Source organism: Pan troglodytes, chromosome 9 (assembly GCF_028858775.2).
Source record: "Pan troglodytes isolate AG18354 chromosome 9, NHGRI_mPanTro3-v2.0_pri, whole genome shotgun sequence".
NCBI lineage: Eukaryota > Metazoa > Chordata > Mammalia > Primates > Hominidae > Pan > Pan troglodytes.
This window is the reverse complement of record NC_072407.2, coordinates 47,389,343-47,416,764: the sequence shown is the minus strand read 5'-3', so window position 1 is coordinate 47,416,764 and position 27,422 is coordinate 47,389,343. Positions and strand designations below refer to the sequence as shown.

The 27,422-nt window shown below is 36.9% G+C and overlaps 1 protein-coding gene across 8 annotated transcripts in view; it reads right to left on the bottom strand.

Annotated features, from left to right (window-relative positions):
* Positions 1–27,422, bottom strand: part of TTC17 (tetratricopeptide repeat domain 17) — a 135,924-nt gene that overhangs the window by 94,011 nt on the left and 14,491 nt on the right. For 6 of the 8 annotated variants that reach the window (XM_001157068.7, XM_009460257.5, XM_001157497.7 and 3 more), the window contains exons 2-9: positions 20,998–21,087; positions 10,501–10,670; positions 8,746–8,857; positions 8,373–8,504; positions 3,523–3,632; positions 2,851–2,995; positions 2,223–2,362; positions 288–448 (exon numbers count right to left, since the gene is read on the bottom strand). In XM_001157068.7, coding sequence (XP_001157068.1) covers positions 288–448; positions 2,223–2,362; positions 2,851–2,995; positions 3,523–3,632; positions 8,373–8,504; positions 8,746–8,857; positions 10,501–10,670; positions 20,998–21,087 — 1,060 coding nt within the window. Of the gene's footprint in view, positions 1–287; positions 449–2,222; positions 2,363–2,850; positions 2,996–3,522; positions 3,633–8,372; positions 8,505–8,745; positions 8,858–10,500; positions 10,671–20,997; positions 21,088–26,651; positions 26,812–27,422 lie in introns of all 8 variants that reach the window. The other 2 variants (XM_063783984.1, XM_063783985.1) reach the window with 1 other exon arrangement.

Genomic DNA, 27,422 nt, shown 5'->3' with positions numbered 1-27,422 from the left:
GGAAAAAAAACTGATGTTGAACACAGAATGCAAATAACTGTTAAGACTTCTAGGATCTACAAGACTTGTTTTTTATTTCAAAATGTAAATTTGAAAAAAGCAAGGTAGACCAAACCAGCTCCCCAGGCCTCCTGGTATACCCACAGTGACGAATCATGCTTTCGAGATGTAGGGAAGTCATAAACACAACTTCACACTGCTTTAAGGCTACAAGAAAGTTATGATAGTAAAGCATGCTAAAAGTGAATTTCCTAACCTGTCTTCAATTACTTGGAGTCACTACTTACCTAATTGTGCCTCTTTTGCCATCTGAGTCTCATGAATGATATTTCTTAAGATTTGCTCCTCCTGAATCAGTTTATGTTTTTCTAGGATTTCCTGCTGTCTCAGGTAGTGGTCATGCTGCTTTTGATACTCTTTTAACTCATTCAGTGTTCGCTGGAGAGATCTTAACATTTTTTAATACCAGGAAAAAGTTAGAGCTATAAAATCATAAATTTTAAAACCACTTAAATGCACAGATTTTTCTGGTTCTCAGCAACAATTACTGTGTGTTTTCCTTTTATTTAACATACAACCCTGTATCACCAGTTCAAGAATACTAGGGCAAAAAGATAAATGCGAAATTCTTCCTTTAAATACAACTTTTTTAAAAAATGGGGTCTTGCTCTGTTGTCAAGGCTGGATGGAGAGGCCTGATTGTAGCTCACTGCAGCCTTGTACTCTTGGGCTCAACTCCTGGGCTCAAGGGGTCCTCTTGCCTCAGTCTCCTGAGGAGTATCTGGGACTACAGGCACACGCCACCATGCCTGGCTAATTTAGTTTTAGAAACTGGGTCTTGCTATGTTGCCCAGGCTAGATTTGAACTCCTGGCATCAAGTGATTCCTCCCCTCCACCCTGCCTCAGTCTCCGGAATAACTGGGATTACAGGCATCAGCCATGACACCTGGCAATACAACTATCGTGACATCAAGTGGTATACTGCATTTTTCAGGTGCCATAAAAAAATACATGACGATATACAAGTTTATGTATTTAACAACTCTATTTCTCTCTACAAAATTTGCATTAGTTCCATCAACATTCAAAGTCTTTCTAGAATCCTTTCCTCCTTTTCACTTTTTCCCTAGATTCTGCTTAAAGACAAAGTTAAGAGTTAGGGGCCACAGTACTTTGCTTTCATACTCTAGCTTATTGGTTACAGGCCAGGAAAAACTACAGAAACTATGCTTCGAAAGGAATATGCTTCACCACCTGATTTCAGTAAATCAGCTGCCTGATTACATTTAATCAGAAAACCCATACTGCCTATTACACACTGTAACATATAGAGATTTTAGGAACTATACAGATTGTGTAAAGATAGAGCCAGCTCAATTATTAAGAGCATGATACTGGAAAAAGCTCAGCCAGGTATAACAGAAACCAGTTATGAATAAGCAAGCTGGCATCCTTTTTACTTCCTACCACATTATGCCTTAAAAAGATTGGAAAAGAGGCAAATACAAAAGTTTAATGAGTTCTAAATCTCTGTTTAATTCTCTACTAACCAAAGTAAACTCAAATATTACAGCTAATTCTGAGATATGAAAAATTCACTTCTGAGTTAACATGAAGTTTCTTAACTAGCCCTACTGATTGAAGGAAATGTTTTTTAACTTATTATACCTCAAGGATCAAATACAATAGAATTCCATTACTGTACAACCTAACACACAATCATGATTAAAACGTGGGCCAAATAATGTCTCTCAATGCCATTTAACTACCTTAACAATAACTCAACCCTAGGAGCCACCACCTCTCTCCAAGAGGAGAAATATCAACTACTGCACATGTAAGTGATTTTACTGAAACTTAGTATATTCTATGCAAATAAAAATGCAGTCAACAAAGTAAGTAGTCAACTAAGTATCCCAGTCTCCCCACCCCAACTGACTTCATAAAAGTAATCAATGGTCAAAATTGTAAACATTTAAGTGACAGCTTTTACTACAAATATTCTCTAGTTGCAGGAATCCATACAATTAAAGATATTCCTCTACACAACCACTGAATTGTGCTAAACCACCAGGACTTACAGAAAAAGGATAGGACTTGCAGTAGTGAAGAGGTTTCTTTCTTAATTCCAGTTACCAAATTAACACTGATATCCCCTACACAGATTTAACCTAAGGTTCGATAGTGCTAATGCTTGAGTGAAATTTTTCCTCTCAATTACCTATGTTGAGCCTCCAATTTCTGCTCCAGTTTTTGCTGACATAGGACAGCATGCTTCCTCTTTATAGCTTGCTCAAACCCAGGTCTGGCCTGCAAAGCGTGGTCATAACAGAGCACTGAGTGGTTATATTCCCCAAGCATCTGAAGAGACAAAAACAAACATACACATACACACACACACACACACACACACACACACACACACACACACACACAAAGGGAAAAAAAAATGTTAGCCATGGCCTGGTTGCATCTGTCCAAATCCTCTAATGATTTATGAGATCACACCTACCTCTTACTCTACAGTGACCATTATTTTGATCAGTGACCAGATCCCTACAATATTAAGGCATACTATAGGATGGTTTAGTTGGCAGGTATTGCTAACCTTAAAAGGTGTGCCCGGTAGAAGTTTAAAATTCCAATTTAATTATTATTATTGTTTTTTTGGCAAGAGGCTAGAATAATTACATTACTGTGTTGAGGATTTTTCTTCCTCCTAATTTCATTTCCATCGTTCAGACCAAAAAAGGAATGGAAAAAAGTAACATTCTACTGAGGGGGGAGAAAAAAAAAAAAAAAAGAAAGTGGCAACTAGCATGACTCATGAAACAAAGAGTAGTACTTACTGCATATATATTCCCCAAAGTGTAATAGCTGGTGAAGAAGTCACTGTCATCCAGAGCTGCATGGACCACGACAGCAGCATCAGCAGAGAAGTGTGCTCTGTGTAGAACGTTTGCCAGGTTGACCAGGGCAATGTCTTTATTGTGCCTAAGGAAAGCAGCACATATTCCATGATTATGTAGAACCACTTGACAAGGAAAAATGACATTCAAAGTTACTTGTGCTTAGGAAACTAAGATATAGGTGGAGAAAATAAGATAATCATAGTGTTTCATTTTTAAATTATTGATGGCTCTTAATCTGATAGCTACAAATTTTGTCACTAAAATAAGGTATTGCAGACACTGTATGATTTTACAATTTATTTAGGGCTTATATTTGCTTTAAGAAAAGTTAAACTTAGTTTATGATAATTCCATTCAAGTATCATGTGAATCATAGGGCATCTACATATTTTTTCCTTAATGGAAATGGAAAGTATATTACACAATTATCACTTTGAACTTTTTGCGATCTGTGATTTTTTTTTTTTTTTGTGGTGGGACTTATTTCTTTGAACAGGGATGGAGAAAAGTATATAATGCAATGTTGCTTCTTACTGCTTTCTTATGTATTGTTTCTTTAACAGTCCTGAGGAATGTGGAAAATCAGGTCCAGAAGAGGAGGAATCTTACCTGGAAGAGAAGTGAAGTGCTCGCATGGCACATTCTACTACCTGATATGGCTCATTCTTAATTCTCCAGTAAAATGAAGCCATGTTATACAGTACCCACGAGGAAGCGTTCTAGAGATTAAAAAAGTAAAATTACAAACACGACTCAAGACAGTTTAACTTAGAATACTCAAAAGGAGCACCTTTAATATTCTGGCTCTTCTGAAATTCAAGATGAAGAAGAGCCAGACTGAATGATAAGCAATGATAAAGAACAGGACACAGTGCAAAGAAACTATACCTGTCAGAAGAGCATTCTAATCATCAGCTGAGCACGTGCATTAGGGTGTGATCTTCATATAGAGACCATCCAACTCCAGCTTATTCCAAGAGGGAAATAAGAAAAATCCCACCAACTGACCACAACTTGTTGAGCTCTATTTCAGGACTTCAGAAGTTAAGTCAGAAGACCTCATCTACTTAGAAATAGCTCTAACATGAAATTCCTGAAATTAACATTTTAGAATTTTTTCTATTTATGTAATATCTGAGTGAAGGCACAAACCAACAGGCTTACTCTAAACATAAAGACAGAAAAAAAAAAAAGGAAAAAGGGCCAAAAACATGAACAAACAGCTAAGAAGTATGTAAAATGTGTAACTTCACAAAGAAATAGAAACTTAAAAGATACAAGTTTTCCTTTTACAAAGTGGCAAAGACTAAAAAGAAAGCCAATACTTACTGAATATTATTAACTTTAGATATTAAACTATAGAAATGCTAAGTTACTATAGCATTTCTGGAGGACAATTTGACATGTATGTAAAAAGCTTTTAAAATGTAATGTATATTACATTAACGTACATATTAATGTATATTACATTTACCCTTTGACTCCAATTCTACTATTAAAAATGTATCCTATGGGGAATAATTACGTTTTAACTATAAAGCTGTGTAAAAATCAAACTCCAAAAGAATATATTACAAACCAGTTTTGAAATTATTAATTTTACTTTCTTTTATAGATTTTCAGTGACTCTTTCACAAGGACCAATTATTTTTAAGAGTTATTTTAATGTAGTTAAAAATAGTTTGAATTTAGTTAAACGTAGCTTTTTAAGACTACAATAAGTACAATCCTGCATTATTCATCCTTAAGTATTCTATCTTCAAGAAAAGTATGTGATTTTGAGTGATGCAATTACAGATTTTAACACTATGAGCAGATCAACTACGAACTTCTACTTGAAGCTGGTTAAAGGACAGTACATTCTTCACAACTGACTTGTGGCCGAGGTTTCAGTTTTCTTTTTGATGGCCTTTTGAGAAAGTTGTTTTTCAAATCAACAAATGCTTTCATTTTGATTTTCATCTTTTATTTTCACATTATAATGTAAACGGGGACAAAAAGTTCAATTAAAAGTTCTACATGAGGCCGGGCGCGGTGGCTCATGCCTGTAATCCCAGCACTTTGGGAGGCCTAGGCGGGTGGATCACGAGGTCAGGAGATCGAGACCATCCTGGCTAACATGGTGAAACCCCATCTCCACTAAAAAGACAAAAAATTTGCCAGGCGTGGTGGCGGGTGCCTGTAGTCCCAGCTACTCGGGAGGCTGAGGCAGGAGAATAGCGTGAACCCGGGAGACGGAGCTTGCAGTGAGCTGAGATTGTGCCACTGCACTCCAGCCTGGGCGACAGAGTGAGACTCCATCTCAAAAAAAAAAAAAAAAAGTTCTACATGAACTACTGAAGAGATCATGATAAGTTAAATATATATCATAGCATACTGGAGGTAAGATAAAAATATATATTTAAAGAAATATCTTTGTGTAGTTCTCATAAAATCTCCCCCAAATCTATAAATGTTCTAATGTTACTGTGAACTACTCCCTCCTTTCTTTGACCACTTTCTGCCATTGACTCTTAGGACATCACATTCTGCAGGATACCCTTTCTGGTCTTTTTTGCTGGCTTTCCCCCTCTGCTTGATAACTGCATGTGGGAGGCACCCAGGAGTCAGACTGGCTTCTTCTCAAACTTCACTCTTCCCCAGATGACTTCATCCAGTTCCATGGCTTCAGATATTCATTATTTAATAATTAATCTCTATGTACCCAACTCTAACTTTCCCTGAAATTCCAGACTCATATAGGTATTTCAAATTTAACACGGCCCAAATAGAACTCTTATTTTCTCTTCTCCCACCCCAACCCTCTCCTCCTTCTAGTTGTTCAAGTCAAAAATTTAAGTTTTCCTTGATTCCTCTTTTGCCTTCAATCCCCACATCTAACTCATCTGCTTCTAAACTCCTAAATATCTCCTGAATAGTTCAAGTCCTCTCATTTCCACTACTAACAATTGCTAGTCCAAACCACCTTCATCTCTCTCTTGAACTACTGCAACAGTTTTCTAACAGGTCTATTTCCAGTTGTGGCCCCTTCAATAACTTCTTCATATAGTAATCAAAGTGATCTTTTCAAATATTAATTGCAATACATTGCTTCTCTGCTCCAACTTCTCAGCACACTTGGAGTAAAATCCAAAATCCTTACCCTGGATTTCAGACCCTTACATAATCTGGCACTGGCCTACTTCTCTGGCTTCATTCCTTACCATCCTTCCTCTTGCTCACCAGGCTCCAGCAATATTGGCCTGAATTTGGCTGCATGCCACCTGTTATGGACTGAAAGTCTATGTCTCCTCAAAGTTCATATGTTCAAGTGTTATCAGGCCTGTGAGGAGTGGATAAAGGCTAAATGAAGTCATAAGGATTGGGGCCCAAATTTGATTTCTTCCTATAAGTGTCCTTATAAGAAATGGAAGAGACAGATCTCTCTCTGTCTTCAAGCATGCACACAGATGAGGCCATGTGAGGACACGGAGAGAAGGCAGCCATATGCAAGGCAGGAAGAGAGCCCTCATCAGGAACCAAATCACTGGGACCTTGATCTTAGACTTCCCAGCCTCCAGACTATGAGAAATAAATTTAAGCCGCCTAGTATGTGGTATGAACAAATATATTTGGTCTTTGTCCCTAGTTCCTGACACACAAACCTAAAACTTGAAGAATCACAGGAGTAATGTGTGTCTTTCATATGCTAATGGGATGACTGGAGGCAGGTGGCCCCCAGATAGCTTCAGGACAGATGCTGGTCCCAGAAAAGCCAAGGCATGATCAGAGGGTTAGATCTTTCAGAATCCCATCCTCCCCCTGTCCTTCGGGGAGGGGAGAGAGAGTAGAGATTGAGTTCATCACTCATGGCCAATACTTTAGTCAATCATGCTTACATAGTGAAACCTCCGTAGAAACCCTTAAACAACAGAGTTTTGAGAGCTTCTGGGTTGGTGAACACATTGAGATTCTAGGAGGGTGGTGTTCTGGAGAGGACATGGAAGCTCTGTGCACCCCTTCCCCCTATTCCCTGGCTTATGCCTTTGGCTGTTCCTGAATTGCATCCTTTACAATAAACCAATAATAGTAGGTAAAGTGCTTTCCTGACTTCCGTGAGCTGTTCTAACTTGGGGAGGCAGCTGTGGGAACACCCTGACTTTATAGCTGATTTGTCTGGTGGCCTTGACTTGCGACTGGCATCTGAAGTGCAGGTAGCCTTGTGGGACTGAGTCCTTGACCTGTGGGGTCTGTGCTAACTCCAGGTAGTTAGTGTCAGAATTGTATTGAGTTGTAGAACACCTAGTTGATGTCGGGAGAACTACCGAATTAGTCGTGTGAGAAAAAACTCCATACATTTGGTGTCAGAAGTGTTTTGAGCAGAAACGGTCCAAAGTGGTACTTTGTTATGGAAGCCTGAGCAGACAAATACAACCACCTAACCTCAATCAGGATTCAGAGCCTTTGCTGTGGCTTAGAATGCTCTTCCGTGGTCTTTGAATTTTGGTTTCTTCTTATGATTCAGGTGTCAGCTTAAATTTCACGCTTCCGGATAGGATAACCCCAACTGCTAGATCTAAAGTAGCCACCCAGTTACTTTCTGTTTTAATTTTCTATAGAACACTTACCACTATGGTCTACTCTCAACTAACCATTCTCTGAAGGACACTGTAAAATCCTGGGCCAGTTTTCTCTTATTACTCATCAAGTTCTGGGAACGTAAAAGTTTTACATTACCTTCAGAAAAATAAGATGAAGATGGTAACACAGCTACAGAAATAACCATATAAAGCATCTGAAAGTCAAGTTATTATTGGACTTTTATCTGAAGATTCCTCTCAATATACAAAGCTATGTATTTGAAAAAACTGTATACAAAGGTGGCAATTATACATCTTATTTTATACCACTATAATACTGCTTAGAAACTAAACTGCATTTTATGATACTCTTTAGGCACAAAGAATAGCAAAAACATTTTCTAAATGCCCACGTTAATCCTGAATGATACATTTACATTCCTGGGTCCTGTTACATAATTCCCTATTTCATTTTTTTTAAAGTAGATATTCTCTTAAAAGAAAGTTACAGAAGATTTTGTTGCTGGTGGTGATTCTTTTTCTGTCTCAGAAAACAGTAATAATACATGTATTGTGTATAGATATATTAACAACACTAAAACATTAACTTTCTTACTTACACAATGTATATAATCCAGCCTATAAACCCTGTTGCTTATGTCAGTTTATATTTCGTTTCTCATCAATTAGTTTAGATAAAACTTTCCAGCGTCTCTTCCTGGGAAAGGAGACTAGTCTATCCATATTTTTCCCCAGCACTGAACTATGCAATTTGCATCAATATAAGTGTAATTTTAAATCGTCTTCTAGATAAAAACAAATTAGTCAGGTATTTTCCAAGATAAAAATATCTTCTGTTTACACAGAGCCCGCTGGCTCTTTAAGTGACTGATGACTTACCTTCTGTAGGCCTTCATGAATGAGGTGACCTATGTCATCTATACTCCTTCCTAACCGTTTAGATAAATATGTGAAGATTGGGTCTTCTTTAGGTAGCAGAGGTGCAGAAAGATTAACTCTCTCCTGTACACCCTGAAGAGAAGAAAAAGATTCAAAAGATATATCAAAGGATATAAAAGATGACAAATAATTCAGTATCTTATAGTGTTTATTTTGAAATACTAATATTTTGGAATTTTAAGAAATAAGAGATGTCTATAAAATTACAAAGCTGTTCGGAAGGAGAGAAGAAAGAGAAATGGTCTTTATAAGTGAGAGACCAACCGAAAGAAGAACGCAAAAAAAAAAAAAAATCCTAAAGTTCTCTACTTACTCTCAAGTGCTGAAAAGCATGTATACTATATGGAAGTTCTAGAATTTTAGTACAATCAGGTTGCTCTGGGTCTGGAGGGACAGGAGATTCTGTGTCTATATAATCTTCAGGACTAAAATCAAAAAGAAGCAATGAATGAATAAAAGGTGAGATAAACAATATTTTATTTATTTATTTAGAGAAAGGGTCTCATTCTGTTGCCCAGGCTGGAGTGCAGTGGCATGATCACAGCTCACTGCAGCCTTGATCTCCTAGTCTCAAGCGATCCTCTCACCTCAGCCTTCCAAGTAGCTGGGACAACAGGCATGCACCACCACAATCAGTTAATTTTTTTTACTTTTTGTTGAGACAGGTCTCACTATGTTGCCCAGGGTAGTTCTGAACTCCTGGCCTCAAGTGATCCTCCCATCTTGGCCTCCCAAAGTGCTGGGATTACAGGCGTAAACCACTGCGCTCAGTCAATAATACTTTAAGAAATGTCAAATTTTCCCCATATTCTCATAGCATCTCAACTTTACACAATTGTTAGTCAATATTCATACCTTTTCACATAGCTGCCATGAAGAGTCAAACATTTTGGGAGTTTGAATTAAAGTCAAGGATCACAGAGAAAATAGTAGATAGGTCACAGAATAAGATCATGGACTTTTTAATAACTAATACAACTGCTCAATTGTCTAGAAACGTTAAACCAATTTATACTTCCACTGACAGTCTCTCTACATTTTTACCAGTTACTATTTTTTTGATATGCTTTCCATTTTGGTAGATGAAAACTATCTAAATGTTTTCATTTGTACTTTTTTGATAATTTCTGAGAAATTTTTTTCCATGTTTATTGGCCATAGGTAGTTTTTGTTAATTTTTTTAACTACAAATTGTTCAATTTTATTTTTTTCTCTTTTTTATTTTTCATTTTTATTTTTTTATTTTTATTTATTTTTTATTTTTTATTTTTTTTGAGACGGAGTCTTGCTCTGTTGCCCAGGCTGGAGTGCAGTGGTGCCATCTTGGCTCACTGCAAGCTCTGCCTCCCGGGTTCATGCCATTCTCCTGCCTCAGCTTCCCGAGTAGCTGGGACTACAGGTGCCCATCACCATGCCTGGCTAATTTGTTTTGCATTTTTAGTAGAGACGGGGTTTCACCATGTTAGCCAGGATGGTCTTGATCTTCTGACCTCATGATCTGCCCGCCTAGGCCTCCCAAAGTGCTGGGATTACAGGTGTGAGCCACCGCGCCCGGCCTTTTTTTTAAGAGACAGGGTCTCACTCTGTCACCCAGCCTGGAGTCTGGGCTAGGGTAGAGTGGCACCATCATAGCTCACTGTAACCTTGAATTCTTGGGCTCAAGTGATCCTCTCAGTTTAGCCTCCTGAGTAGCTACAACTACAAGTGCACACCACCATGCCTGGCTAATTTTTAACATTTTTTTTTGTAGAGACGGGGTCTCGCTATATTGCCCAGCCTTGTCTCAAACTCCTGGCTGTTGGCAATCTTCCCGCCTTGGCCTCACAAAGTACTGGGATTATAGGTGTGAGGCACCACGCCCAGCCAAGTTGTTCCATTTTCTACTGTGGTGTTAAATATTTTAAATTAATTTATAAGAATTCTACATGTAGTATGTATTTTGAACTTTCAAATTCGAAAACTCATCTGTGATTGAAGCTTACCCTTATTACAGAAATAATTTCTTACTAATTTGAGAAAGGAAATGTTTGAAACAGCAATTTTATTTTTGGAAAGAGAACTTCTTTACCTGATGTCTTTGCTCTCCAAAGTTATGTATGTGCCATCATATAGATCCAGGTCCCCTAAGGGCACCTTGGCTTTGATGCAGTCTGGGTCTTCTTTATTATGTCTCTGTTCCAGTCCTGTGTCTCTGTCCTCATTCTCTTCTATGTGAATTTTTTGAGCAACTAATTGTTTCTGTTGAGAAGAAAGTAAGAACAGAATGGATTCTTCTAATATTTTAGTCTAACTACCATTGAAGAGAAAGGGGAATCTGAGCTGAAGAAGTCAGAATCCTCTATGTAGGAAGACAAGAATTCTGAAAATGCCCTTAGTTAACTTAGTCAACATACACAAGCTTCTCAAAAAAGATGTCCACATACAGAAAGTAACAGAACACAACATTTATCATACTGACACACATGGGCCTTCATAATATGATTTCTGACTACCCACGAAGCACATCTACTAACTTAACTTTCCTGGCACAAAATGGCTCTGCAGTGAAAACAAACCTGTCAGGTTGTTTCAATCCTTCAAGACATAGTACATGTTGCTATTGGTACCTGGGTATTCCAGTTAATTCCTGTCAACCATAAAATATCTGTTTTTTCAAATGTACAGACAATAACACAAATATCCACATTTTCACCACCTGTATCTATCATATGCCAATATTTTATCTCCCCCCTCCACCCTTTTTTTTTTTTGAGACAGTGTCTTGCTGTCACCCAGGTTGGAGTGCTGCAGTGGTGTGATCACAGCTCACTGCAGCCTCGACCTCCTGGGCTCAAGCGATCCTCTTACCTCAGCCTCCCAAGTATCTGGACTACAGGCATGTGCCACATGCCCAGTTAATTTTTTTTTTTTTTTTGAGACAGGGTCTCACTTTGTCACTCAGGCTGAGTGCAGTAGTGCAATCACAGCTCACTGCAACCTCAAACTCCAGGGCTCAGGGGATCCTCCTGCCTCAGCCCCCTAAATAGCTGGGACTACGGGTGCACACCACCATGTCTGGCTAATTTTTTTTTTTTTTTTCCATACAGATGGGGTTTTACCATGTTGCCCAGGCTGGTCTCAAACTCCTGAGTGCAAGCAATCCACCTGCCTTGGCCTCACAGAGTACTGGGATTACAGGCTTCAGCCACCATGCCTGGCCAACTTTTCTATGTTTTATAGAAATGGAGTCTCACTATGTTGCCCAGGCTGGTCTCAAACTCCTGGGCTCAAGCAATCTTCCCACCCTGGCCTCCCAAAGTGTTGGGACTACCGGCATAAGACACCATGCCCAGCTCAGATTTTTTTTTTAAAAGAAAAAAAAAAAGGGAGTTCAAGGTATTCTTTAATGTCTTCTAAATCTCTAACTTCCTATAATTAATCTGAATTTATGTGTCATTTCCATGTATATTTTTATAAATATTTTTATAAAATACTACATTACCCTTACTCTCCTAAAATATTACTTTCATTATATGTGTATCAAAAATCAAAATACAGCATTGCTTTGTAAGTTTTAAAATTTTATATAAATGGTATCATACTTAATGTATCTACAACTTAAAAAAAAGTATGTATGTTTTTGAGATTTATCTACATTAGTCAGGATAGCTCTAAATTTTTCATTTAAATGGATGTATAAATATGTATTTATCCATTTTCCTGTAAACATTTATGTTGCTTCTTTAAGAAAAACTTTCTTTGCTATTAAAAATGCTACTATATTCTTATAAATGCCTCCTTGTACACATGTGAAAAATTCTAGCAAGGGCAGAAATATGGGGGTCATATGGGATGCACATTTTCAGTTTTATATAGACGTGTCAATCTGCTTTTCACAGTGATTATAACAATTAGAATTGTCCCAGTAGATCATAACACCTATATCCCCAGAATCTTAGCAATGTTTGGTTTTGTCATACTTTTTAACTTATGCCAATCAAATAGGTATGAAACATTATTTTGTTATATTTATTATGGTAGTAGACTATGTTATTGTGATGGACTGTATTACTATTCACTAATATCCTGTCCCTCCTTACAAGATGATACATCACTGTTTTGCTGGACTCAGGCTTGGGCAACATGACTTGCTTTGGCCAATGTAACATAAGTCCCATGTGACCCTTTTATAGGAAAGGTTTTATAGAGTTAGTGTGTGCTTCACCATGTTTTTTCTTTTTCCCTCAGCTACTGAGAATGCCAAAATTACAGACAGAGGCTGCTCTGTCGGCCTAGGTCCTGTCTTATGGATCACAGTGACATGGTACAGATCCCCAACAGAGCCCCAAATGATCACTTAGCATGACCTTATTGTTTATGCCATTAAGATTTTTGGGGTTATTATTAATGGGGACAGGGCCTATGATCTGTTTCCAATTATTCCCTCCACACTTTTCATGGAGATATGCTATCCTGCCCTACTGACTTCAAGGCATGGCCACATGACTTGCTTTGGCCAATGGAATGTGAGTAAAGATGGTGTATGTCACTTCTCAGTAGAAACTTTAACCAGGCTTATATTATTTGATTGTTCTTCCTTGAGCCTTCGCTTTCCTTCATGAGAACAGCACTGAGGTTCTGCGGGCTATTTGTTGCCAATGCAAAAGCTGACTAATACACTATAAAATATGGACTGTATCAACTAATAGAATAATATTTAATAAGACTGAACATATTTTCATATGTTTATGAGATATTTTGTGAATTAACTGTTTAAGTTTGCTTATTTTTTCCCCCCAATAGCTTTTCTTCTTTAAAAAACTGATTAGTAGGATTGGCGTGGTGGCTTGTGCCTATAATCCTAGCATTTTGGGAGTCCACGCCTAGAGGATCACTTGAGTTCAGGAGTTTGAAACCAGCCTGGCAATACTGCGAGACCCCATCCCCACGAAACAAAATGTTAGCCAAGTATGATGGTGGTGCTTGCCTGTAGTCCTAGCTACTGGAGAAGCTGAGGTAGGAGGACTGCTTGAGCCCAGGCAATGAGGTTACAGTGAGCAATGATCATCCTACCTGCTTTCCAGCTGGGGCAAGAGTGAGACCCTGTCTCACAAAAATGAATAAATAAATAAATACATACATACGTAAGAAATTAATCTATAGAAATTTATGGAAAAAGTAATTCTATAAACTCATCCTCTATGAGTTATATGCATGGCAAGTATTAGCTTTTAGTTTGTAGCTTATCTTTTAATTTTGTCATTTGAAGAAAAACTTTTAATTATAAGGTGGGCAACTTTATCAACTGTTTTCTTAATTGTTTGTACTTTGTTTTATTTAAGAAATCCTTCCCAAACCTGAGATCGTAATTACATCAATCAACTACAGTCAAGTACCACATAAAGATGTTTTTGGTTAACAAGGGACCCCAGCAGTGGTCTCATAAGATTATAATACCACATTTTTACTGTACCTTTTTTATGCTTAGTTATACAAATACTTACCATTATGTTACAACTGCCTACAGTATTCAGTACAGTAACATGTTATACAGGCTTTATCACCTAGGTTTGTGTAAGTACACTCTATGATGTTCCCACGATGGTGAAATCCCCTAACAACACATTTCTCAGAGCATATTCCTGACGTTAAGCAATGCATGACTATCAATATTTTTTTTTAGTAAAAAGTTTCACTTTTCATACTTAGATTTTTAAACTGCATAGGAAATTTTTTTTTTTTTTTGTACATTGAAAGGTATTTTTTTCCCACATGGACAATCAATTTCCTAATATCATTTATAAAAAGTCTATCCTTTCCCCATTTATTCAATCAATTTTTATATTTCGTGTTTTCTAAAACCTTACATTATACCTAAGTTTTCAAATATATTGGTCTAGTTTTTGTAGTATTAATAATTATGTCTTTAGTTTAAAAAATCTTTATCTGATATCTGCTTTTTCATCACTAACATTTCTTTTTTTCTGTCATTTCTCTTTTTTTCTGGTAAGCCTTGCTGCTAGTTTGGTTTATTTTATTTTTTAAATAAACAATACTGTTTTCTTGAAACTGTTTAATTTCTTATGTTATTTATAATATTATTTCCATATTTATATTAGGTTATTTTAGTTATTTGGTTTATTATGTTTTCTAACTCGTGTTGAATATTTAACTCATGTCTTTTCAGTCTTTTTTTTTTTTTTTTCTTTTTAAAGACAAGCTCTTGCTATGCTGTCCTGTCTGGACTCAAACTCCTAGGCTCGAGCAATCTTCCCGCTTCAGCCTCCCAAGTATCTGGGATTACAAATGTGAGTTACTGTGCCATTTATTTTAATAAATGCATTTTTCTATAAATTCATATCTAAATATATCTAAGCTTCATTTCAGGATTTTTGAAATGAAGTGTTCCCACCATAGTCTAAAGTTTTGTGAGTTTTCTCTTTAAACCATGGGTGATTTAAGAATGCCTTCAAGATTTTCAAAAATTTGTGTTTTCTCTCTTTTTTCCTGGGCGTGTGTATTTTATTTCTTTTAACTTAATTGCACTGTGATCAGAGAACATGTTATGCATGATAACAAAACTTTGTAAATTATTTCCTTTACATCCTGGCAGTGGTCAATTCTGGTAAATATTCTACTTGAAAACACTGTATGTTATCTTCGTTCAATTTAGGGCATACTCGCTCCCTCTATCTCTTTTTCTATGTCTTGCTGTATACATCTACATATAGATATATATAGATCCAAAGGTGTTACCTCCTGTATTTTACAGTATTTTTGTTGGACTTATCAGTTTCTGATAAAGATCTGCAAAATCGCTTCCTCTGGTTGACTTTTCATGTAATTCTGTCAGTTTTTGCTGTCTTGATATAAACATACTTATATCCATGAGGCCGAGTTGTTAGGTACATACAAGTATATGATATTATATTTTTTGGTAGGTTGTTAGCAAGTAGTATCTGTCTATTAATTATTTTAGGCTCTTATTTTGCCTGAGACAGGCCCACTGTTCTTTACCATTGTAAATCTAAAATTCTGAAAACCTAAAGCTTTAAAAAAATTTTTTGCATTAAAATTCACATGGCAACAAAACCTGATGGAAAGCCATTTTACAGTCTTTATACTCTTACTATGCATGGTCATACATGTCACTAAAGAAATATTAATGTATCTGATTGTAGAGTTTGAAATAGCCCTGAGAAGTAGAATGAAATATAAAATATTTGTGCCCATCACATTTCTTTTTTTTGTTTTGTTTTGTTTTTTGAGACCTGGTTTTGGTACGTGACCCAGGTTGCTGGAGTGCAGTGGTGTGGTGCAATCTCAGCTCACTCAACCTCCGCATCCCTGGCTCAGGTGATCCTGCCACCTCAGCCTCCCAAGTAGCTGGGACTATAGGCACACACCACCATGCTGGCTAAGTTTTCTATTTTTGGTAGAAACAGCATTTCTCCATGCTGCCCAGGTTGGTCTCGAACTCCCGGGCTCAAGCAATCTGCCTGCCTCGACCCCCCAGAGTGCTGGGATTACAGGCGTGAGCCACTGTGCCTGGCCTAACATTTCTAAAATTAAAAAACCAAAACAAGAAACCATATTCCTAAACACATATATAGCCCCAATGATTTCAAATAAGGAACTGTGAACTTGTATAAATACATCCATATTACCTTTCTTTTGCTTAGCATTTGCATAGTAGATACTTTTTCTATGTTCTCTCCTCTCCTCCTACATCCTCTTTTTTTATTTGTAAGTTTGGTAACTATAGATTTCTTTTTTTTTTTGAGACAGGGTCTCACTCTGTCACCCATGCTGGAGTGCGGTGGTACTATCATAGCTCACTGTAACCTCAAACATCTGGGCTCATGCAATTCTCCTGCCTCAGCCTCCCCAGTAGCTAGAACTACAGGTGCCTGCCACCATGCCCAGCTAATTTCAAAATTATTTTGTAGAGACAGGGTCTTAAACTCCTGGTCTCAAGCAATCCTCCTGCCTTAGCCTCCCAAAGTACTAGGATTACAGGTGTGGGCCACCACACCTGGCCTGCATGTCTATTATTTTAGTGCTTGCCCCTATTTTTTTTTGTTTTTGGTTTTCGTCAGTAAATATTTCAGTATGTTTTGAAAAGAAAAGCCTCTTTTGTAAGTAATAAAACCACCACACCACTATCACATGTAAAAAATAGTAATTCCTTAATATCAAATATTCAGTCTGCATTCAAATTCCCAATTGTTTCTTCTCTTTTAAAAATAGAGTTTGTGGCCGGGCACGGTGGCTCCTGCCTGTAATCCCAGCCAGCACTGTGGGAGGCCAAGGTGGGCGGATCCACCTGAGGTCAGGAGTTCAAGGCCAGCCTGGTCAACATGGTGAAACCCCGTCTCTACTAAAAATACAAAAAAAAAAAAAAAATTACCCAGGCGTGGTGGCACATGCCTGTAATCCTAGCCACTCGGGAGGCTGAGGCAGGAGAATCGCTTGAACCCCAGGAGGCGGAGGCTGCAGTGAGCTGAGATTGCGCCATCGCACCCCAGCCTGGGGGACAAGAGCAAGACTTCATCTCAAAAAAATAATAAAAAAATAAAAAAATACATAGTTGGTTTGAATCAGAATTCAACATAGTCCATACACACTGCAATTGGTTGATTTGTCTCTTACATCTCTTTTAATCTACTGGATACCACTCTCTCTCTCTCCCCCACTCCCTTGTAATTTATTTGTTAAAGAAACTGGGGCCAGACATGGTGGCTCATGCCTATAATCCCAGCCCTTTGGGAGCCCAAGGTGGGAGGACTGCTTGAGCCCAGGAGTTTGAAACCAGCCTAGGCAACAAAGTGAGACGCTGTCTCTACAAAAAATAAAAAAAATAGCTGGGCATTGTGCACGCCTGTGGTCCCAGCTACACAAGAGGCTGAGGCAGGAAGATAGCATGAGCCCAGGAAGTTGAAGCTGAAGTGAGCCGTGTTCATGCCACTGCACTCCAGCCTAGGTGACAGAGCAAGACCCTGTCTCAAAAAAAAGAAAAAGAAAAAAAAGAAAAGAAAAAGGAAATTGGATTGTTTGTTCTGTAGAGTTTGCCACTCTAGGGGAATTTGCTGACTAGGTACTCAAGGTTCACTGAACATGTTCTTCTATTTTCTGTATTTCCTGAATATTGACAGCAGGATCTAGAGTAATAATCTTTTTGTGTCATGGACTTCTTTGGCAGTCTGATGAAGCCTATAAATCTCTTCTCAGAATAATCTTTTAAATATATAAAATGTAAGAGATAGAATGACAAAGGAAACAAATTACATTGAATAACAAATTATATTGTGGTTTGATTATTTTTTGGCAAGACTACTTAAAAAGTAGCAAGCAACATCCTTAAGTTTTTAATATATTTGCCAATAAATTTTCCCATAGGATTTTAATTTATTCAGTTATTTTTATCTTTTGAACATGACAAAACAGTCTAACATGCTTTAATTACTGAACATACTCCAACCCAACTACATATTATTAATTTTATCTAGTTTGACCTTAGAGAGCCCAATAAGTAAATAAATTTAGCAACTTTTTCATCAATGTTTTTAACTTATCATTAGACATTCTATGAACTTCCACTAGGTTTACTTTTCTTCTTGCAGAAATACATACTTAATATGTTTTTTTCAGCTGAAGTGAGGGTCTGTGGTTAGTACTGCTTTTGTATGTCAGAAATTATCTTTACTTCGCCCTCATTCTTAAATGATAGTTTAAAAGAATATAAAATTTCAGTAGAATTGATTTTCCCTTACCCTTCACTGTCTTCTGTTATCTAAGATATTCATATAGTTGTCACTACTTGGTAGATAAACTGTTTTATCTAGTCTCATGGCTTTATGTCTATCTGTCAATGACTAACAAATTTCTATCTTGAGCCTGCATCTTTCCCCTTGAGTTTCCACTAGAAGAACCAACTGCCCACGTGATGTCCATTCTTGAATGCCTGATAGGCATTTCAAACGTTAACATTTCAAAGCCAAACTCCTCCCCAATCCTGTACCTCCTTCAGTCTTCTTTATCTCAGCTAATATCAACCTCAACCTTGCAATCACTCAGGTCAGAAACCCTGAAGTTTCTTCATGCCCTCTGTCTCATCCCCTTCTTTCCAATCATTCCATGACCATCATCTAGGTCTCATAGTTTTGTGGTTGTTCCCAGGTTCTATCCAGTTACCAAGCTCAGAATCAGACCTTCCAATTTTGGTTTCGAGTTCCTATCCCAAATATTCTACCCTAAAATGATATTCAGGAAACTGAAGATGTAATTATTGAACTATTGGATGATTCAGTTCCTTTTTTTGGTTATCAGGGTTAGTCTTTCTGTTTTTGATATGTTTTCTTTTGTTGTTGTTATTATTATTATTTTTGCCAGGCTCTTTCTAGGAGCAGAATGGCTCCATCCCAGTCTTCAAGCAGTAAGCCTCGTTCTGTTCCTACATCTTGCATGGAGTACTGTCAGCTCCCTTAACTCCACAGTGCTGCATATCAGACACTACTATAGTCTGCTCCTGGCCTTGGAGCCCAAAAGGTCGGTAGCTTTGGCCACATTCCCAATTTAGTGCTTCTCCTCATTTCTGGTTTATGGAGATGCTTATACTACTTTCAAGCCTGCCTACATTTTATTTTGGTTTATATTTTTATATTTTACCTGGCACTGCTATGCATATGAAGCAGAAGCTTCATAGTATAAGTATAAACAAAAATAGAAGTTTATATTTAGTATAAGTATAAATTCCTACACTACCTTAACCAAAAATTGGTGGAGTCAATATTTTTCATTTCATTTTCACTGACTTAATAAATGGCACTTTCTTCCTATATATCCTCCAATTTAAATCTCTTTCTCTTTATATAATACTGCCTCCCTAAAAAGATAGCAATAAACATATACAATGTGTCTATATACCTGAAAAAAATTTTTTTTCTGCACCATTGCATCTTTCTGAACACTGGGTTTAAATAAAAATAGATCATGCTTCCAAGCATGAAGCACTATAAGGATACCTATTGTCTAATTCCTAGTATTGATAAAAATCAACATTTCCAAATTTACAAGTGATAAAACCAGTAGGAACAAGGTGAGAAACTATTTTTACAATGTTGAGGTATTCAAGTTCTAGAAACACTCTAAATATACTACTAATTAGGCAGAGCTGGTTACCATGTGCTAAAGTCTTCTCTCTCTTAATTCACAGATTTTTTTAAAAGTACATATTTATAACTATTTGTAGACATATGTATGTTGATAAATATACTAAATGTATGTAAATGAAATTCGGGACTTTTACATAACAAGAAAATACATGCCAACTTGGCTTAACAGGTATGCCAGCTTTTGGCCGGGCGCGGTGACTCATGCCTGTAATCCCAGCACTTTGGGAGGCCGAGGTGGGCAGATCACCTGAGGTCAGGAGTTTGAGACCAGCCTGGCCAACATGGCAAAAGCCGTCTCTACTAAAAGCACAAAAATTAGCTGGGCGTGATGGCAGGTTCCTGTAATCCCAGCTACTCAGGAGGCTGAGGCAGGAGAATGGCTTGAACCGGGGAGGTGGAGGTTGCAGCAAGCCAAGATCGTGCCACTGCACTCCAGCCTGGCCGACAAGAGTGAGACTTCGACTCAAAAAACAAAACAAAACAAAACAAAAAACAGGTATGCCAGCTTTTAAGTCAAGAGATACAGCTTTTGTTTCTGGTTCTGCCATATCTTGCTTTGTGAAGTCAGGCAATTCATTGTCTTTAGGTCTAATTGTTTCCTTGCCTCTAAAATGAGGATGATCTTATGATTCCTTCTAATTCTCAAATACTCTGATTCTACTCTTATTACTTTTATTATTCCCATTAGTTTTTTTTCTCATTTTGCAATTTGATTTAATGTTTCTACAACTTACCGTTTATTTACAATTTAGATTCAATTTACACTGTAACTTTAAAGCAGAGATCTCATGAGAAAAAAAAACCTAGTTTTTCAAATAACAAATACTGTTTGCTATTAAGCAAAATCAATTTATGGAAATATGTTAGAGAAAAGGAAAACTGATGTTTATTAAAAAAAAGTCAGATTTTATTAGCACTAATAAGATTCGAGCTTTCAAGGAACAAGGTGATTAATGTTTTTCATGTCAACCATAAGAAAACATAATAGGAAGACATTAGTTTTTACTACCTGAGAATAAACAATAATTACATTTTTAGGCTATTAAAACCTTTCTTTCTTTTCATATTTTATCCAAATTATTCTAGGAATATCTTCAGAGATTATATCATTTTCATATTTGATGGAAAAAACTTAAAAACACAAAAATTCTGTTCAAAGATAAATGAGTTTAAAGAATCACGCATATACCCAGGCTAGAGTAGTCTGTTTTTCTTACTACTACTCAAATATCACTTTGATAAAATGATAAAGAAAAAAAAAACACACACACACACATTGCAGGTAGTACATTCCCGCAAAAGTCAGAAGACTCAGACTTAAAAAATAATATGCTTTAGCTTTTCTTTGAACACAATGGCTCCTGTGAAATGCAACAAGCATCAGCTGCATCTCACATGCCCAGTTGCCTCACCTCTAATTCTTTGAGGTAGTTAACTGTTGCTTCTTGTCTCATTAATATGACTAGGTCATGAGGATGCTTCAAGTTCATTGGTGAATCCACCTGCAAGCAAGCAATAAATAAATAAAGCTCGGATTTCATTAATGCTGGTTTGGATTAACAAAGTCATTAATATGCTTTAAATTATTGTTCATTCGCCATTGTAATCAGCGTTATTCCTCAGCAAAACTCAAGGAGTATTTCAAAGTGATCACATGTAAATGTTAGCAAAGGGAATGACAAGTGCAACAGTTGTCCTGTGAACTCCAACTTGGAAGAACAAGCATTCAAAGTACATATTCTGACTTTACAGGTGATATAATAGTAAAGAAGAGAAGTATTTGGCAATGATTGATAAAGTAACTTCCTTAAATGATGTTTCATGCCTGTAATAATAAAAAATGAATTGCCCTGTTTTGATAGCACATTTCATATCTGAATAGGCTTGGAAGTGATAAAAGGAAAATATTAAATGTACCTCTTTTTGAAAGCTATTTGTAGAAGTCATAAATCAAAGATAATATAAAATAACCTTGAGATTTATTACTTATTGCTCATGTTCTCTGGATCAACAAATCAAACAATTATGTTGAAGCTGTAGAAAAAATGAACACTCATATACTGGTAGCTGGCTTATAAATGTGTTCTCATTGTTTGGAGTGTCATTTGACAACATATATCAAAATGTTACAACTGCATAACCTTTGAGCAAAAGAAAGTCTAGGAAACTATCCTACAGACATTGTTCAATAAGTAGGCAAGGATATACATAAGGATGCTCACTACAACATTTGTAGCTGCAAAAGGACAATCAGAAACAACCTAAGTAAATCAATAAAGTGACAGAGAGACCCACTGTCCAATGGAATGGGATACAGGAAAAAATGTTAAAGCTACTGCCAGTGACCAGAGTATAAGAGCTTTACATAAGGAAGCAGGAGAAAGTGCTTAATTTACAACTCCGTCCAGACATCAAGAGACAGCTATTTAGTACATGACTTTACAGGTATTTTTAAATGAGATTTTTAGAAAAAATAAAATTGGGGGAAGGAAGGAACTGTGGAAGTGTGACAGTCCCATTCCAAAATGCCTAACCAAGGCTGGGCGCGGTGGCTCATGCCTGTAATCCCAGCACTTTGGGAGGCCGAGGCAGGTGGATCACCTGAGGTTGAAAGTTTGAGACCAGCCTGCCCAACATGGTGAAACCTCATCTCCATTAAAAATATAAAAATTAGCTGGCATGGTGGCACAGGACTGTAGTCCCAGCTACTCAGGAGGCTGAGGTAGGAGAATTGCTTGAACCCAGGAGGCGGAGGCTACAGTGACCTGAGATTGCGCCAACGCACTTCAGCCTGGACAACAGAGCGAGACTCTGTCTCAAAAAACCAAAAAACAAAACAAAACGAAACCAAAAAACAAAATGCCTAACCAGTCTGTTTACCTGATATTTGAAGAATTGCAAGAAAGAAAAAATGAGATAAATGAAGATTGAAAGAACTATTTAAAGCATAATCTTAGCTTTAGATTAAAAAGTTACTAGATAACAAAGTTTAATAATATTTCCATAGCATGGATCTGGTCAACATTCAATTGTGAGGAAGTACTTATCATTTCCTTGAAGCTTTTAGTTCAGCAAAGATACAGAGGAGGCATAAAGATAAAATTATTAGCAGAAGGAAGGGAGTTCACTGACAGCTGTGTTTCTCTTTTTGAGGTGACAGCAAATGGCAAAGATCTTTGCCAGATAAAAGTTGACTGCAGAAGACTTACAGCCTGACATACATGTTTTCTGAGGTACTTTCAAGTTCTTAAATTTTAAGATGTATGACTTGTCTTTGGGAAATGTTAATGTGAATTTCTCACTTCTCAAATACTTCTCCTCCTTAGATTATCAGAGTATGTTTGACAACTTTGTAAATACAGTTATATGCCAAATAACATTTCAGTCAATGGCAGACTGCATATGTGATGGTGCTCCCATGAGATTATAATACTGTATTTTTTTTTTAGACGGAATCTTACTCTGTCTCCTGGGCTGGAGTGCAGTGGTGTGATCTCGACTCACTGCAACCTCTGCCTCCCTGGTTCAAGCGATTCTCCTGCCTTAGCCTCCCGAGTAGCTGGGATTACAGGCGTCCGCCACTACGCCCAGCTAAGTTTTTGTATTTTTAGTAGAGATGGAGTTTCACCATATTGGCCAGCCTGGTCTCGAACTCCTGACCTCGTGATTCGCCCGCCTCGGCCCCCAAAGTGCTTGGATTACAGGCATGAGCCACTGCGCCCAACCTAATACTATATTTTTACTGTGCCTTTTCTATGTTTAGATACACAAATACTTACCATTGTGTTACAACTGCCTACAGAACCATAACATGCTGTACAAGTGTGTAGCCTAGGTGTGTAGTAGGCTGTACAGTCTAGGTGTGTGTAAGTATACTCTATGATGTTTGCACAAGGCTGAAATCATCTGATACATTTCTCAGAACACACCCCCATTTTTAAGCAATGCATGAACATGTTACAACATCCATTCAACCAATAAGTGTTTATTAAGCTTCTATAAGCCAGGCCCACTATGAGTCGATGTCCTGAGTCAATGTTTAGAGTCTATGTACTCCTGTGCCATATACAATGTGTAAAAGAATGTTAATATGCCTTCAAAGTCTTTAGCATTGAAAAGAGGCTGCTATAAGTCCAGAAGCAAAAAGGAGACAGGAATTAGAGAGAGGTAGGTTAAAAAGGACATAATGAACACACAAGATCTCAAAGCACTTTATGGCTTTTTCACAAAGGATAAACAACCCTACAAACTTCCATTGCTGCACAGAACAATAAATGATGCAAATAATAACCTGAATTGTAAAGAAAAATTATAATCATTTTCACTTACTTTAAGGAGGTGAAGAAATTATGAAAAGTATTTTAGAGAAAAATTTAAACTACAGGGAAAACCTGATCAAGTATCTGGAAATTAGGCTCTATGGAATTCTATTATTCAGAATGATTCATTCTCTAAGAGTTCCAAGTAAACAAAATTTCACTGTTACTGTAGCAGCTTATTATAATAAAGAAAATGACAAGCCATATAAGGCAATTCAATTTCATTTTCCTTTGAATACATTATATAAGTACAAGTTGAATATTCCTAATCTGAAAATCCGAAATCTGAAATGCTCCAAAATCCGATACTTTTTGAGTTCACTGCAGCATTTTGGATTTTGCATTTTCAGATTAGGGATACTCAACCTGTACATGTATCCAATTATATATAACATGAGTAAATATTTTACTCCTATCAAATTATGTTCATGTTATTTGTTGCTTTAATTAACCAAGATATTGTTAATATCTACACCTCCGATCTGGAACCCTATCTCAACAAATTCAGTAAGTTCACATGGTAACATGGAAATATCACTCACTATATGAGGGTAATTATTTCACTGCCAAATCAGATTAACGGTGAACATTTTAAACTTAACCAATCTAAGAGTATAAACATTTTTGATGTCCTACAAAAACAAGTTTGAGTCAATCACTTTTTAATTATTCTTTATGGCAGAAAACTGAACATTTCTGTTGTAATATTAATTCAAGCTCTCATGTGCAACTTATTCTTCATATATACTGAAAACTTTCACTGTTTTTTTTTTTTAAATGGTATTCATCTAGGTACACGAAAGCAATATGGGAAACTCACTCTTCTCCAAATAGCACTTGGAAACTGATGAATATAATCTTAAATTATGCCATTCTCATTTAAAATTTTTCCCCTTAAGTTAGAAACTAGGGACAAAATAATTTTAATATTTTAATTCAGAATTATAGTTATTTAAGTATTAAGACAATATGAAGGAAAACGTAAATCAAAATCTTCAAAGTCGCCAAGATTTTGCCTCTATGTAAAACCTGAAATGGTTCTGTTTAGTGAGTATTTGTAGTGTTTGCTATCCAATATCCATAAGTCCCCCCTGTGGCAAAAGCACCTCACTTGCTTCCATCCCCATATGGGAAGCCGTTGTCAGAGAATTCCTTTCCCTTGGTCATGGTGATTATTTCTGAGATACTACTCCAGTAAGGTCAGCTGGTACTAAAGAGACTCTAATCCAGAACTTTGAGCTATTGGTAACCAGCCATCTTGTATCTACATGGGGCCTGAGAATGGGGATGACGAAGCAAAGAAACAAAAAGAGAAAAACTGATCCTTGTTATACTATTTGAGTCCTGAATCAAACTGTATCTGCAGCCCTTACAATTTGCCAAACATTCCAATGAAAACTTTATAATACAGAAAGTATTGATGTGTTATTTCTAAACTTCCACCTAATTTTCACCTATGTCCCTCTGCCTAGGGCATCTTATTACTACTGTGGCTCTTATTTTTCTTTGGGTATATAATCAGTACAGGAACTGCTGGATCAAATGGTAGTTCTGTTCTAAGTTCTTTTGAGAAATCTCCACAGGGGCTGAACTAATTTACATTTCCATCAACAGTGTATAAGACTTTCATTTTCTCTATAGCCCTGCCAACATCTTTTTTTTTTTTTGGTCTTTTTAATAATAGTCATTCTGACTGGTGCGAGGTAGTATCTTATTGTGGTTTTGATTTGCACTTCTCTAGTGATTAGTGATGTTGAGCATTTTTTCATATTTGTTGGCTGCATGTATGTCTTCTTTTGAGAAGTGCCTGTTTGTGTCGTTTGCCCATTTTTTAATGGAGTTGTTTTTTGCTTGTTGAATTAAGTTCCTTATAGATTCTGGATATCAGATCTTTGTTGGATGCATAGTTTGAGAATAGTTTCTCCCATTCTATAGGTTTACTCTGTTGATAGTTTCTTTTGCTGTGCAGAAGCTTTTTAGTTTAATTAGGTCCCATTTGTCCATTTCTGGTTTGTTGCAATTGCTTTTGGGGTCTTAGTCATAAATTCTTTGCCCAGGCCTATGTCCAGAATGATATTTCCTGGGTTTTCTGCTAGGATTTTTGTAGTTTTATTTCTTACATTTAAGTCTTTAATCCATCTTGAGTTAATTTCTGTATATGGTAAAAGGTAGGGATATAGTTTCATACTTCTGCATATGGCTAGCCAGTCATCCCAGCACCATTTATTGAATAGGGAGTGCTTTCCCACAAAAATTTTTTTATGTATTTCTTTTTCTACCTTCAGTATGTAACTTGCTTTCAGGTATATGCTAGGCATTTAATATACTGTTGATTGTTTGAGGACAGTATCTGTTAGATACTCTGCCACATTTATTAGATACTCCAACTCCATCTGCTAAAGCATTATCATTCACTGATGACTATTTGGAAAAAAAAGGTGAAGTGGCTAAGGTACCAGAGATCAGAAACAAAATATGCATCTGACCAGTCTATGACTAACTGTATGGCTTTAAACAGATCATCTTCCCTGCCTGGGCTTCTGTTTCTTCATCTATAAACTGAAGGGATGCAAGCAAATGATTTCTAAAACTCCTTTTAATTTTCAAATCCTACTTCTATAAAAGACTTAACGTTACCATAAAAGTATCACATTTTTACTAGCCAGACCTATACCCCCAAAATAGTCTGATATTCAAATATATGAAATTATCATCCTTTCAATTTGCCCATATAAATTCGTACTCACTCTGGGCAGGAATATTTTCCAAAGCTGTAGTTAAAAGCTTCTTTTAGGGCCGCGTGTGGTGGTTCACGCCTGTAATCCCAGCACTTTGGGAAGCTGAGGCGGGTGGATCATGAGGTCAGGAGATCGAGACCATCCTGGCTAACACGGTGAAACCTCATCTCTACTAAAAATACAAAAAATTAGCTGGGCGTGGTGGTGGGAGCCTGTAGTTCCAGCTACTGGGGAGGCTGAGGCAGGAGAATGGCGTGAACCTGGGAGGTGGAGCTTGCAGTGAGCAGAGATTGCGCCACTGCACTCCAGCCTGGGTGACAGATCGAGACTCTGTCTCAAAAAAAAAAAAAAAAAGCTTCTTTTAAACTGTCAATTTGTCAAATTAAACCAAGGCTCTAATTAGCAGTGGCTGGCTACTTCTGAGCAGTTATGTTGTTCATGGCAAAATCAGCCCTCTTTATCCTTAAGCTACTTAATACTAAGAAAATCTTTTTTAGAATTATAAACGAAATATATTTTACTGTAAAAACAAACACAGTACCATATAGACAATATGAAGGAGAAAATAAAAATTACTTGAAATTTCACTTTCAGAGATATCTGCTGTTAGATATATATCATGTCAGGATAACTTCTACATACATACACAAACACAGAGCTTTGTAGGTAAATATTTTCACAAAAATACGATAATAATATATCTACTATATTATTTCCTTCCTCTCTCTATTCCTCTGTACATTTTGTCAGACTTCCCAGTAAATACAGACTTATGTCAAT